The 13709-nt window shown below is 38.0% G+C and overlaps 1 protein-coding gene across 3 annotated transcripts in view; it reads right to left on the bottom strand.

Moving 5' to 3' along the window:
- Positions 1 to 13709, bottom strand: part of LOC117406135 (sex comb on midleg-like protein 2) — a 57068-nt gene that overhangs the window by 4376 nt on the left and 38983 nt on the right. For 2 of the 3 annotated variants that reach the window (XM_034009969.3, XM_034009971.3), the window contains 6 exons: positions 6765 to 7048; positions 6346 to 6481; positions 3465 to 3668; positions 2531 to 2713; positions 2311 to 2436; positions 289 to 579 (listed from right to left, as the gene is read on the bottom strand). In XM_034009969.3, the coding sequence (XP_033865860.3) occupies positions 289 to 579; positions 2311 to 2436; positions 2531 to 2713; positions 3465 to 3668; positions 6346 to 6481; positions 6765 to 7048 (1224 nt within the window). The remainder of the gene's footprint in view (positions 1 to 288; positions 580 to 2310; positions 2437 to 2530; positions 2714 to 3464; positions 3669 to 6345; positions 6482 to 6764; positions 7049 to 13709) is intronic. The other variant, XM_059030101.1, reaches the window with a different exon arrangement.

The raw sequence follows: 13709 nt of genomic DNA, 5'->3' as shown, positions 1-13709 counted from the left end.
TCTCAATACATTAATGTCATATGTCCAAAAGCACGCATTACAGTGGAAATAAAACAACAGCAGCATAAAAATCAGCACTAATTTGAAATATTTAAAATCTATTGTTTCCCAAGATAGAAAAGCTCCAAATGCCAGTTGGAATTATAGACCAGCACTGATCAAGTCTGGTAATGCTGCTTTCAACTGGTCATGCCGAGTCAATAGACTCTAATGCTGCTTATGTCGGTTTACACTAAATATAAAGAGATACATTACTGAAGTATATTGATCGTGGAGTTCAGTCTCTACCTTCCACTCTCCTCTGCATACGGCTGATGTTGACCTCATGATAGTTGGCGCTGCCCCCCGCAGGATTCGAGGAGATCCTGCGGAGGGGCGGGGTGGGGGCGGAGCTGGAGGCGGCACCCAGAGGCAGATGAGAGTTGCGGTAGCAGGGTGAGCTGCCCTGGGGCCGGTACTCTGCCGGGTTTCTCAGGGCCGGAGAGCGGGGGTTCATGGAGTTGGAGGCGGAGTCCATGGACTCTTCAGAAAAGCGATGCTCCTTCAGCAGCCTGTTCTCATCATGCGGCAATGTCTCTGCTGAACACGGAGAGCGGTTTATCAATAGAGATGCAACAATTAATCGATTACAACTGCCATGGTCCAATTTGGAGCCTCACATTTCCTTGCATGTTGGTAAACGAAATCTTTGCATTTCTTTTGTGATGAGAAAGGGTTAGAATCTACTTTAAAAACAGCATGTCTTCTTGCTTTTTAATGATAATGCATTTTCAATTCATAAGTTATATTACTATACTTAATAAAATACACCAACATTTTCAATATTTTGTGAAGAGTGTACACATTTATTTAGCTTCTTGCTTTTGTATACTGTAAGTATACAAAAGCTTTGTTCTGTGGCCTTCCTAATAATACTCTTAGAAGGCTCCAATATGTCCAGAATGCTGCTGCTTGTATCTTAACAAGATCAAAAGCTCATCATCATATTTCACATGTACTATGTCAACTCCATTGGTTGCCTGTTAACTTTAGGATTGATTTTAAAATTGCAATGCTAACCTATAAAGCTCTAACTGGCACTGCTCCTTCATATTCCTACTTACTCCCTCTGCCCCTGCTCACAGCCTGCGTTCCTCTGAGGCTGGTCTGTTGGTTGTCCCCAACTCCAGGCTGCACACTCAGGGTGACGGGGCTTGTTCTGTTTATGCACCCAGGCTTTGTAACTCCTTGCCAAATTCTATCAAAAGTTCAGACTCTCTAGAGTTTTTTAAAACTTCTTTAAAGACTTATTATTTTAAATTGGCTTTTAATTGTATCTAACTGTACTTTTAACTGGTTTTTAACTGTAGTTAATTGTACTTTTTCTTTTTGTTTGTTTAAATCTAGTAAAGTGCCTTGGGATACTTGCTATGAAAGGCGCTATATCAATAAAATGTTGTTGTTGTGTCCTCAATGCATTGCAGATTATTACCTGTCTGATATTTGATTAGGAAATCAGTTGCCAGTTGCATCTCTATTCATTACTAATGTCGACTTCATGAACCGTTCTGAATCGATTCATCTAACATAATATAATAATAACTAATAATCTCCTGTGTGTGTGTGTGTGTGTGTGTGTGTGTGCAATTAATGCTCTGTCCTTAATTAAACTACTGCATAAGGGAAAGTGCTTTCAAGGATGTGCTGTGAATGGCAAGATGAAGTAACCAAAGGTGCACAGGTATTAACACTGTATTAAATTACAACTATTATAGAAAAAGCTTAAATAGAGTTGATCCACTGTCCTTGATAGCCTGAAAACACCTGGGCATCTTGGATAATTACTGCAGATTTCCAAACATGTTCCAATGGATGAAGGCAAAGGACTTTGATAATGCTCATTCTTTACAGCACAACTACTGGCCGCTTGGGGAACATTTTCAGTGGCTAAAAGCAGGCGATGCAATCTCCATCATAGACACTCCCTTCATTCAGGTATGCTTGCGTTTGGATGACACCGTCACTATTCATGGAAGGCGTTGAACAAACACCACCACACAAAGCCTTGACATGAATCCCATAATACATGTACAGAACAATCTTGAGCTTCGGAGGGTAAAACAGAAACACAATAATAATGTAATTAATGAAGCCTTTAATAGATCATCTCTAAGTGAACATTCGTTTTAAAATGAAAGGCGTTTACATTTTTTAAATCACTGCTATTCCACAGATTAAAAACCTATGAAAAACTGATAAAAAAAACCCCCAAAAAACAACTGACTCAATACATGGGCCAGGTATTGATGCATGTCCAGCCGAGCGTATTACCTTCTGAAGGGTGAGCCTCTGTCCTTGGGAGCTTTGGCGAGAGTGCAGCAGTGTAGGGCGGCGAGTCTTTGGAGAAACGTTTGGTTCCCCTGTTTATTGTTAAGGCTTCTGATATCTCCTCTTTTACTGCAAAGTCAAGGAACAATGAGAATTGCCAATCATTTAGGGAACTCTTAGTGGACAACAGAAGAACAAATGCCACTGAAACCAGCTGATGTACCTGATTTGCTCCTCTCGAACTCAGCATGGCTGTGCGTGGCCCCCAGGTAGGGACTGAAGGGCTGGCTGCTGAAGAGGTTCTCACACTGCAGGCTGTGACACAGCATCTCCAGGAAGCGTAGTACGAACGACGCACTGTTCACAGAGGGCAGCTGGACCTGGTGCTTCCCACCGTCAAACGAAGCTGTGTGTCCACAGGAGACAAGACAGTCCTTACACGCACCCGACACAAACACAGGAACACACTTTTTTTCTTATCTCTCTATTTTGTGTTTCTATTTACAGTTGTGGGTAGGTGAACAGTGCAAGTATGCACTGTCAGTGAATTATACATGAAGGGAGGTGTGTTAATCTTTTTTTTCTTTTTTTTTTTTAAATATTAGTTTTTATTTCATGGATATGTTGTTGTTAATGATTCTTGTGTGCATAATATAATTATAATAATATTATTATATTTACAAGCCTGTAAAATAAGCATTTAACACTCAAACACAGGGCTTGCCATCATGAAAGAGACCCTTAACTGGTAAAGACAAACAGGATCCCAGCAGCAGGGGCATGACAGATGGCAGTATGGGTCTGAGCTGGCTGGCAGCAACCCCACGTGGTTACCCCCGATGGGGATGTAAGACTTACTGATTTAAAAATGGGGTTTGTGCTCAATTTGTCACTTCCCATTACATCAAGCTTTTGTTCCTGTGCAAAAATTACACCAATTTTATTCTCAAAACAAACTGGTGGTAAATGCTTCAAATCTACGCAGAAGCAACCTGGGTAAGCTTTTTTTATACCTACTGTGTCAAAACAGAACTGTACACAAAATGGTTAGTCACATCAGGAAAACCCATAAATATTTCATACATCACATAAAGGAACAGGCATAGGGATGGCAACAGTGTTTTTTTGTACACTGAGGTCATGACAAGCAGCAGTACCTGTTATGACCTCTCCGCCGTGCTGTCCCGTCTTGAGGAAGTTAAAGACAATTTTGGGCTGGTAGGCACAGTCCACACAGGCCTGCACAGCCTGCTGCAGCACTATGTTGACTGGACCGGGACCGAAGTGATCTGATAGTTGCTGGACCTGCTTCCTGTCCAGGTGTGGCCCGCAGTTCCCATGCTTGTTCACATAAACACACACTGAAAAAACACACACACACACACACAAAAAAAAGACATCATTGTTTAATCTTCTAGGTAAGTTCATAGGTCAACAGCCAGCATTGACAGATTTAAAGAAGGCTGCTTTAAAAAGATGCCATTATGTTTTTTTTTTCTATGTGGTAGGTATGTCCAAACATAAATTGTTTAGTTCCCATTGTGGTACAAGCCAAATTGGTAACACATGTGTTTTAACTGCATCAGTTTTAGCTTGGGGATGTCCATTTCAAGTCAAAATGGCTATTACTGCAACAACTTCAAAATTGTATAAATCGTGTTTATATTTAGGTTACTGAACATCAGAACACAAACATACGTAATGATGCGCTGAACAACGGATTCCATAGAGTCAGGACGGTATGATTTTGATATGGAACTTCAGTATATTTCAAACTTTCTCAATGTTTTTTTTCTAATTTTTTTGTAATCAATTAATTGGTTTCAAAACAATTTTCAAAAAATTGAGGTATACACCACAAATACCCTAACTGACACAGGAAGGGAAGGGATATACTTGCCACTTCCAAAATTAAAATTATGAAACATATCCGTGTCTTACCAGTAGCTGCCAATTAAAGAAATATACTGCTGGAACTGTCTTTTGTTCAGTACAGAAAAGGCAACATGGAACAGCACTGGCTACAGCAATCTAGGACGTCTCTTGAAGTCAGCACAAAAACATGAGTGTTCCCAAAGTAACTTGCGAGCTACTGTTACACTCAAGATTCTATTGATTTTTTTATTACTACTATGCAGGACAGCTGCTATAAAATCGTTACCTTTATTAAAAATGTGCACCGATTAATCTACTGATTAATCATCCAGCAGTGGATCGAAAAAGGCTGAAGATGATGATTTATATATATATATATATTATATAATAGGCTAACTTCACTATAACGAACCCTTCTTATAATGAACACCCGTTTTTAATTATCCCAACAGCAAGAGCCGATTCTTTCAATGCAGGATCGACCCGGATACAACGATCTCAGTACTGACTGACGCTGAACTTTCTCCAGTGTCAAGTGTGTTATTCTCTCAGTGAAAGCAAAGACTGTGGTTGACTAATTCAAAGATAACGCTAATTCAAAGATGACTTATTGTAGTACGAATCATGCATGACGAATGCAATCGTTGCCTGTCCGTCATCTTCACAAACTGCCACCAGGCAACGGGCGTGTGGAGCAATCTACGCTGGATAGTTGTTTCAAGAGAAAAGACATGTAATTACTGTATTCAGCATGTAAGTGTACATTCTTTCCTTTACTGTTTCTTTTAAACATACCTGTAGGAAATTAGTGTTAGTGTAATTTATATGTGGAAACGGGTTTAAAATGCCAACGCCTGCGTTGACATTTTAAACTCCAACTCTCATGTCTCTCTGTCTTGCAATGCGGTTACCCACACATGTGACATGAGTACCTTGTCACAATACCGTTTAAATGTTGATCAATGTGAAGGGATCTTCATAAAAGTACTATATATTGATGTTAAATTCAAATTTGCCGTTTTGTCATTATTCTGATACAGGAAAATGCCAAACCCTATTACAGTGAACACCCTGATATTTCTCCAGGTCCCATGGGGGTTCGTTATAGTGAAGTTATACACATACACACACACACACACACAGTATATAGTCAACCTCGGTTAACTCGACTGGTGGCTAACTCGACACCTTTACTTAGTTCGACAGACAGTCTTGGTCCCAGATTTTCTCCATATAAAATATATGCATCCTGCCTCTTAATTTTTTAATTTGATACCATGCTTTTCTCATAACCCGACACTTATTACTGGTACCGAAGGGATAAAACTATGAAAAAGACTAGTGTATAACTCGACACCGTCGTTTCATGTGTCTGACCTCTGACTGGAAACAGATCATTCATTCATCCATTTGCAACTACCAAGTGCAGCTGGTTACAATATCAGTTTGAAATGAGTGTGAAGCAAAAATATAGTTCTCATTCAACTGGCTTTAAAGCTCAGGCTAGTCGGGATAACAAGCTTGTCAGCAGAACTTTCAAAGCGTGTGTTTTTGCATGTGAAACAATCAACAACGCTTGATGTCTGTGTGAAGCTGAAAGTTGTTTATTATTGTTTTTGTTCACAAGTTAGTTCTGTATAATGTGCATTTGTTAATTTCTGCTATTTAAGCGTCAAATCAGACAATACAAGCCAATAACTAAAAATATAGTTTGTGGTTGGATTGTTTTCGTAAAAATAACGCTGTAGTTATTTTATGAATTCTTATTTCAATCTAACTGTACGAGTTGTACTGAATTTGTACAGTACTGTGTAATGTAACTGATTAATTCACTGCAGTTCCTTCAACCTTTTTCATAAGGACACTTAACTAAATATAAACTTGTAAATACTGTAATAGTGTGAGTTCTGTTACTTATATGCATATTAATGCCATGGCTCATGTGCACCATGTGTGTGTGTCCTATCTATCTATAGGGGCAGCACACCTTTGACTGATGCATGGACAAAGACATGAAAAACAACAGTAGGCTATTTAAACAATACTCAGCTGCAATAATACGGAGATTGACAATGCTATACCTTGCTCTTACACTATAATACTGTCATTGTGCCACTTTTGCAAAATGCATAGAAATAGATGTGAAGCAAATTTCAACTTTACCTGTGGATACGACTGCTGGGTTTGTATTGAGGTGATTGGGCCCGTCCTTTGGTACCGGAGTGCTGTTGAATTTAGCTTCCAAAGCTGCTGCAGGAGCCGTAATTAGGATTGAGCTTTGAACTACTCTAGGCTTCCTCTGAAAAACAAAGAACAGATGAAAAAATATATAAAAATACCATCTTTAAAGGTTACATATACATTAACATACTCTTCTATTTAACACAACACATCTTTATGACTCTTTTCCAGTTTATTTTATTAGAAGGCATGTTACCAAATCCTGAAACTAGCAAACCCAAGGTCTTTTAATTAAAAGACGTCTATATTCAAAGAATACACACTTCTAGAGTAGCAAACTTGTGATCCTGGAGTGTACAAGAATTTAAGCAAGCAAACATGAAGTCAAATTGCTGACTAACCTTGCTCCCAGGCTTTGGGCCCTTCTTTTTGGGTTTTGGAGCGTCTGTGTTGGAGGTAGTTTTGGCTGCTGTGCTTTTCTGTTCCACTGCTGCAGCGGCTGCTGCTGCTGCTGCTGCTGCTGCTTTCAGTAAGGCGATGGTTTGGCTTTTGGGCCGTCGCCCCCGGACTCCCTTCCTGACTGGCAGGGGCGGCAAGGGGGCGGCTTTCTGCAGCGACTGCATGGACCGTCTGGTGGATTTGGAAGAGGTGGAAATGGGTGTCGGGACACTCTTTGGAATAGTGACTGAAATAAACATAATGAAATTAAACTCAAATGAGATGCACATTTCAACATTGACCAGCTTTCTATTTGAACAATGGACAAGTCAAAAGAAAAAGGCAACTGCCCAGGGTCACTAGCAGCTAAACTGGGGTTTTATATTCTCCCAAAACCCTAAAATGTACCAGACCATGCACATAAACAGAAATATGTATGGACTACTAAACAGCACCAAGACAGTCAAAATAAGGACCTTGGCAATTCTTTGCATTCCAACATCAGCACATTTCAAACACTCTCATAACTCGCTTTATGTTTAATGCTAACCACAGAACAGATTTAGAAGTATCCTTTAAATGAAACACATCCAGAAGATATCTTTTTTTTTTTTTTTTTTAAACCTTAAACTGAAATATGGACATACAAAAAAAAAGTCAAAACAGCAACAAGCTCCTTAGACCACTGCAAAATAATGCAGACTGTGGATTTCATACCTTGTTCTTGCTTTATAATAGTGCCATTGTGCAACTGGCATATTTCAAGGAAGTGACCTTTGATCACTGCATTGCATACAGCACTTGTTCATCTTTTTTTTGAAAGTTTACTAGAACAAAAGAGCAAGTTATTCAATGGATAGTGAAGTATTAATTCAGGGCTGGGTGAGGGGCAGGAGGCAACCAACAGATGCATTTGTGCTTGTTTACTTAAATTAGGCCTGTGCTTTACAGCAAACAGGGACAGAAGCATATAAAAAAATGAAAGGATATTGCTCTACATTTAAATTACCCAAACCTCAACATGATACAAAAAAGCACTATGTTGAACAAACACTGCTTAAAAAAAAAAATCCTCAAACAGTTAAATTAACTTTAAAAAAATGAATCTACCACCCTCTTCTCTCATACAAACAAAAAAATAACTTATCTGAAATTAGAGAATTCAATATTTAGGAATTCCCCCTTCTCATCTCCATCTCAATGAAAAGGGCCCCTGGACTGCTAAGTGCACTTTATTCTTTTGTTTGTGGTCGCACCTCCCCCTATTCATAATGGTTACTAATGAGCTTCAAATCCCCCTCCCTTGGGGATCCCCAGGCAGAACCGTCTCTGGTAGCTCTGCACTCACAGAAACCAGCCTTTATAGCCCTTCTGGTTGGGTTATTATCTGACCTTCGCATTAAACCATCACAAAGACTGCGCTCCCATACATAACACACGAAAAAGAGCACAAAGTGGCAAGTTCTACAGGCACGCCACTATTTCGAAAATATGCTACCAGTGTGCTGTTGCGAAAAACAAACAGAAGCAGCACATGCGCATGAGCTGCACTGTTTTTCTTTTCAGAACTTCTACAAAAATGATAAGAACATAAGAACATAAGAAAGTTTACAAACGAGAGGAGGCCATTCAGCCCATCTTGCTCGTTTGGTTGTTAGTAGCTTATTGATCCCAGAATCTCATCAAGCTGCTTCTTGAAGGATCCCAGGGTGTCAGCTTCAACAACATTATTGGGGAGTTGGTTCCAGACCCTCACAATTCTCTGTGTAAAAAAGTGCCTCCTATTTTCTGTTCTGAATGCCCCTTTATCTAATCTCCATTTATGTCCCCTGGTCCTTGTTTCTTTTTTCAGGTCAAAGAAGTCCCCTGGGTCGACATTGTCTATACCTTTTGGGATTTTGAATGTTTGAATCAGATCGCCGCGTAGTCTTCTTTGTTCAAGACTGAATAGATTCAATTCTTTTAGCCTGTCTGCATACAACATGCCTTTTAAACCCGGGATAATTCTGGTTGCTCTTCTTTGCACTCTTTCTAGAGCAGCAATATCCTTTTTGTAACAAGGTGACCAGAACTGAACACAATATTCTAGGTGAGGTCTTACTAATGCATTGTAAAGTTTTAACATTACTTCCCTTGATTTAAATTCAACACTTCTCACAATATATCTGAGCATCTTGTTGGCCTTTTTTATAGCTTCCCCACATTGTCTAGATGAAGACATCTCGAGCTTACAGGTCGAGACGTCGTTGACCAGGATTCATGGCATATTGTGACTGGTTTAGAAGTTCAACCATGTTCTGAAAAGAGTTTACAATGAAAAGCATATGAAGGGTTTGGCTGGAGTGCCAGCATGGTACGCCAAATATTAACCTTGAAAAAACTAAATCAGGGTTGATTATGTTACTAGAAAAAATGATCTGCGAGAAGAAACGTCTTTCAATGTACAGTATAAGACAGATGCCGTTACAGTGCAAAACATTAAATCTCTCTTTTTAATCAATCTGCTTCATTTGTTTTGTTTTACATTTGCAGTGGAACATGATGCCCGTTTGTGAAAATCAAACCACCAATAGCTTCAGAAATGAACTGGTCTTTAAGCAAGAGGAAAGAAGAGCGAATTTTATAAAATCGCCTATATTCTATTTAAATAAACCAAAGAAACAAAAAGCTCCCCTTTTCAGCAACATTCTAGAGGACCCATTGATAGCTGTAGGTACACTGCTGCATCCCAATATCTTTGCTGTAGGTCACACTGCATCTAGACAACTGAAGTAAGTTTGAACTACAAGGAAATAATCATGTACCAGGAAGCAGCTGCAACGGTTTCTCTGAAATATCTGGATATTACAAATTGGAGTATAAATTTGAAGCAAATAACTATCATAAAGACCTTCTGCAGATCCAGTGACAATATTACAAATGTTAGAGACAAGAAAATGGATCTTCAAACCAAGGTTAGCACTTCTTTAAGCAAGACCAATTTTGCCAAAGTGGGTTAAATAGAGGCTGTCAAACTCAGAATTTCCAGAGGTGAAAGGCTAGTGGATTAGCCCCCAGCGCCACCTAAAGCCCTCCATTTGCAAGCAATTTTAAATGAGAAAGCTTAAAAGGTACTGAAGAGGCATATGGAGCTGATCAAGATGACTTAATTCCCAGCCAGACCTCTTGACCTGCATGTGGGCAAAAAAAAGCTTCGACTCAGATCAGCATCTTCCACAAACACCCGGATAGTTTTCAAAACTCATTACCTTCTCAAACATTTAAAGTTCTCTGGATATTCTTGTTGTTAACTTTCATTTTACATCAGATGCTGCTAATATACTTTAACATATTGCAAATCGCATCCATATGTTTGTAGAGTGGATCGAGTTGATTTGGCTATTGTATCACACATCACTCTCATATTACCCAAAGGGAATTCAAAACATACATCACCATCTGCAGTTCTACTAAACATCACGCATAATGTTCAATGTTCTTTATTATTCATACTTGTTGAATTAATTACTTATGTGTCCATCACGCTTACATTTAGTTAAATATTAATAAACAAAACAGACATATTTAAACATCACTTACACTTTAATTCAGAATTTCTGTTCATTCTCAATTTTTTTTATTGTTATTCAATGAAACGGATAACATCTGATTATCTAAAGACTTGACTAAAAATGTTTTGGTAAACATAAAATACTTCAAATGTTATGGGAAACATACACGTTTAAAAGAAAGCTATGTATAATGTTTTGAAAACAAAACCACATTTTGTGAATGGTGAATTACATGTTTACATTTGTAAACACTAAACTACGCAAAATTTTAAAAAGTTGCTTTATACTTATTTCACTTAGACATCCATAACATTAAAACACTGAATATTAAAACCTTAATCTAGAATACACATGTTTTGTCTCTATCTGTCAGAGTGCACCATTAATTAGCAGGTCTATATTAACAACTAGATATCTACAGTTCACTCCATTTTACTTAACAGCTCAAACTATTTGTTGTATATATAGCTCTAAATGATATAACTGCAGCATTTTACATTTATTGCATCCTTAAGCTGTTTTGAACAGATTCTATTAAAATATTTCTAATTCCAAAGCATTTAACATTTCTAAAATACCCTCTTTTACATACTAGCCTTTTATACGCGGACATCATGTGAGTAAGAATTGTGCAGGAAAAGCTTAGATCTGCAATATTACAAAGAAAAAGATTAGGGCTTAGAGCAACAAGAAATCCACAATAAACTCCCTGCAACGGCTCTTTCCACTACAAAAAACAAACACATCTAAACATAACACACAGTACACAATGGTTTAATTATTACCAAATAAGAAGTACAACTATCAGTTCAGCAGCCACGCATGCATGTGGTAAGCTTAGAAATAGGAAGTTCAGATTAAAAACAACAGAGAACTTCCTACAGAGGCCAAACAAAGCAATAACCGCACACACTGCAGAAAAAGCTTACTTTTGGATCAAAAAGTGTAAATATTCTCACCTTGTGGAAATTAGGATGTGTTCCTAGCAGGATTTCAGTGTAGCCCACTGCACTGCTCTCTAGTTTCGTACTCTAATGGCTAAGCTTCTCTCTCGCTCTTTTTTTTTTTTTTTTAATCTAGTAGCAAACCAACAACAAAGGCCATGCTGACAGAGCAGCACTGAAGTTAACAGTGAATGTGCAATGGGTTATTTGCATTGGAGTAAAGAAGGGGGGCGGGGGTGGGAGCACAGAGCTAATATGCATATTATCTGAAGTCTGTATTGACAGTGCTCATCAGTCACCTGCTCTCTCTATCTCCTCCCCTGCATTCAGTGGGGAGCAAAAGGTTAAAATGGGTCACAGAATCCAAAGGGAAGAGAGAGGCAAAGAGGCTCCTGGCCATTTGCATTCAGAGGGGTTTAGATACCCCTAAGGAGCATATGTAAGGTAACTAGAGCCTATTCAAGAATCCCGGAGGAACACGCTAAAAAGCAACTTCAAAAAGCAGGAAACACTATAGCATAACAGCATTTGCAGAAAGCTTTAAAAGTATGTTCAAATAAAGTCTCCCTGAGGTACGACGACTGAAAAGACAAACAAAAAAAAAAAATTCACTTTTAAATAAAAAGCTTTTACCTGATCAGCACTGCTAGTAAGAACACTAATTCTACTTTTTCTTTTACAATTTCTATTTTTTGATTTGCAATATTAGTTACAATATTAACCCAAACCTTCTGAGATGAAATCATGTACATTAAACAACAACAAAAAAAGAATAACTAAGTGGGTCCCTTTGATTCCCAGACTGGTATAAAATCGGATTTTAATGTATAGTCTATTTTAATTGACTTTTGTATAGACATCACTCTTTTTATACATTTTCCACAAAATACCTTTTCATTTGTAGTTTTGAAAATGTTTTTTGAAAATATCTAAAAATAACACATTTGGGGGCTTTCTTTTATTTAAATGTTTTATTAAATAATAAAAATAAAGCTTCTAAATCATTTACTCAATTTACTTTTTTTTTTTTTTTTTACACCAACCGTAAATGATATATTTAAGCGATAGAGCCCGTTGATGCAGGCTCTACTGTGTGGTAGATGACTGCGACTGGAGTTAGGCGTCCCGAGCTGTAGGTGAGGGCGCATCACTCCAGGGCTCTATTGCTATTAGTAAACAATTTAATTCTCTATTTTCTCTTTAAAAAAAACTTTAAAACCTATATTTACCTTGAACTTCTGATATTTCAGTGGGTAACCTTCCGCTGAGGAAAATAGTCCCTAACATAATTAGAATAGAAAAACGACACACTTTTAGAGAAAACGTTATTATTTGACTAAGATATTTATTCATTGGGGTCTTACGCTTTCTTATTATAATTTATCTGGACATGTACAATTGTTGGATAGTCCGTGTAGTATTGAGTCGGACTCGAAACTTGTTGTTGGAGGCGGGGCTTCATTCAAGCTGGCAGGGAGTGGATTGGCTGGTGCAGAAAGAACTGAAACAGGGTTTGCAGGGAGGGTGTTGTTTGGATCCAGCTGATGAAAGAATTGTGGACGACTCGTGTCTTTCCTGTTGATTTGCTGTCCAGTAGCTGCGCGGATTGATTTAAAATATAATTCACAGTTAAGCACGTTCCAGTGGGCATTATGCAAAATAGAAGCACGCTAAGCTGATTGGCTGTTCGCACTCAATCGTTTTCTAATCCTATTTATAATTTGTGCATTTTCACTGGGCATACAATAGCAAAATCTAAAGCTTAAAAAATAATTTCTGACTATATAATAAAAAGATGCTAAAATGGTAATTACTTTATTTTAATAACTATAACCAGAGATTGGTTTAATCAAGCCGTCCCAAATCACTGGGCAATTCTACACAGGTTTAGTCAGTTCAACCCCTTAGATTAACACATTCTAATGAAGGGCTGCTGAATTCCCTAATCATTTGTGATTAAAAGAACCAATCAGTAGTACAAAGTAAAGACTTGTTTATATTATATACAAAAAACTGTGGCTCTGGTAATCAATAGGCACACTTTTGCAATATGTATTTCAATATTGTTCCAAATCTACCAAATGTAGTTGGTGGACCTTATTTTGTCCATGAGTAGAAAAGGTCAGATTGTATATGAGATTATGCATGACAATTAAAGTTGGTGTTAACCCTACTGACCCACACAGAACTCAGAACTGTGTGTACTGATGTGACATATCTTTGAAGTGGTACTAAAACAGATTTTAAAACATCCTTAACTTTCTGTAATAAATTATACTTTTAGAAACGCTACAAATGTCCAGCCAGTTTGGTACAGATTTAAAAATTCGGCAGGATCATGTCTTCATCATGTGTTGGTGGACTAGGAAAGGTCTTTTTAAAAAGAACAGTCCACCTCTATTCCTGTAATAAT

This window comes from Acipenser ruthenus, chromosome 9 (genome assembly GCF_902713425.1).
Source record: "Acipenser ruthenus chromosome 9, fAciRut3.2 maternal haplotype, whole genome shotgun sequence".
Taxonomy (NCBI): Eukaryota; Metazoa; Chordata; class Actinopteri; order Acipenseriformes; family Acipenseridae; genus Acipenser; species Acipenser ruthenus.
This window is presented reverse-complemented; position numbering and strand designations above follow the sequence as displayed.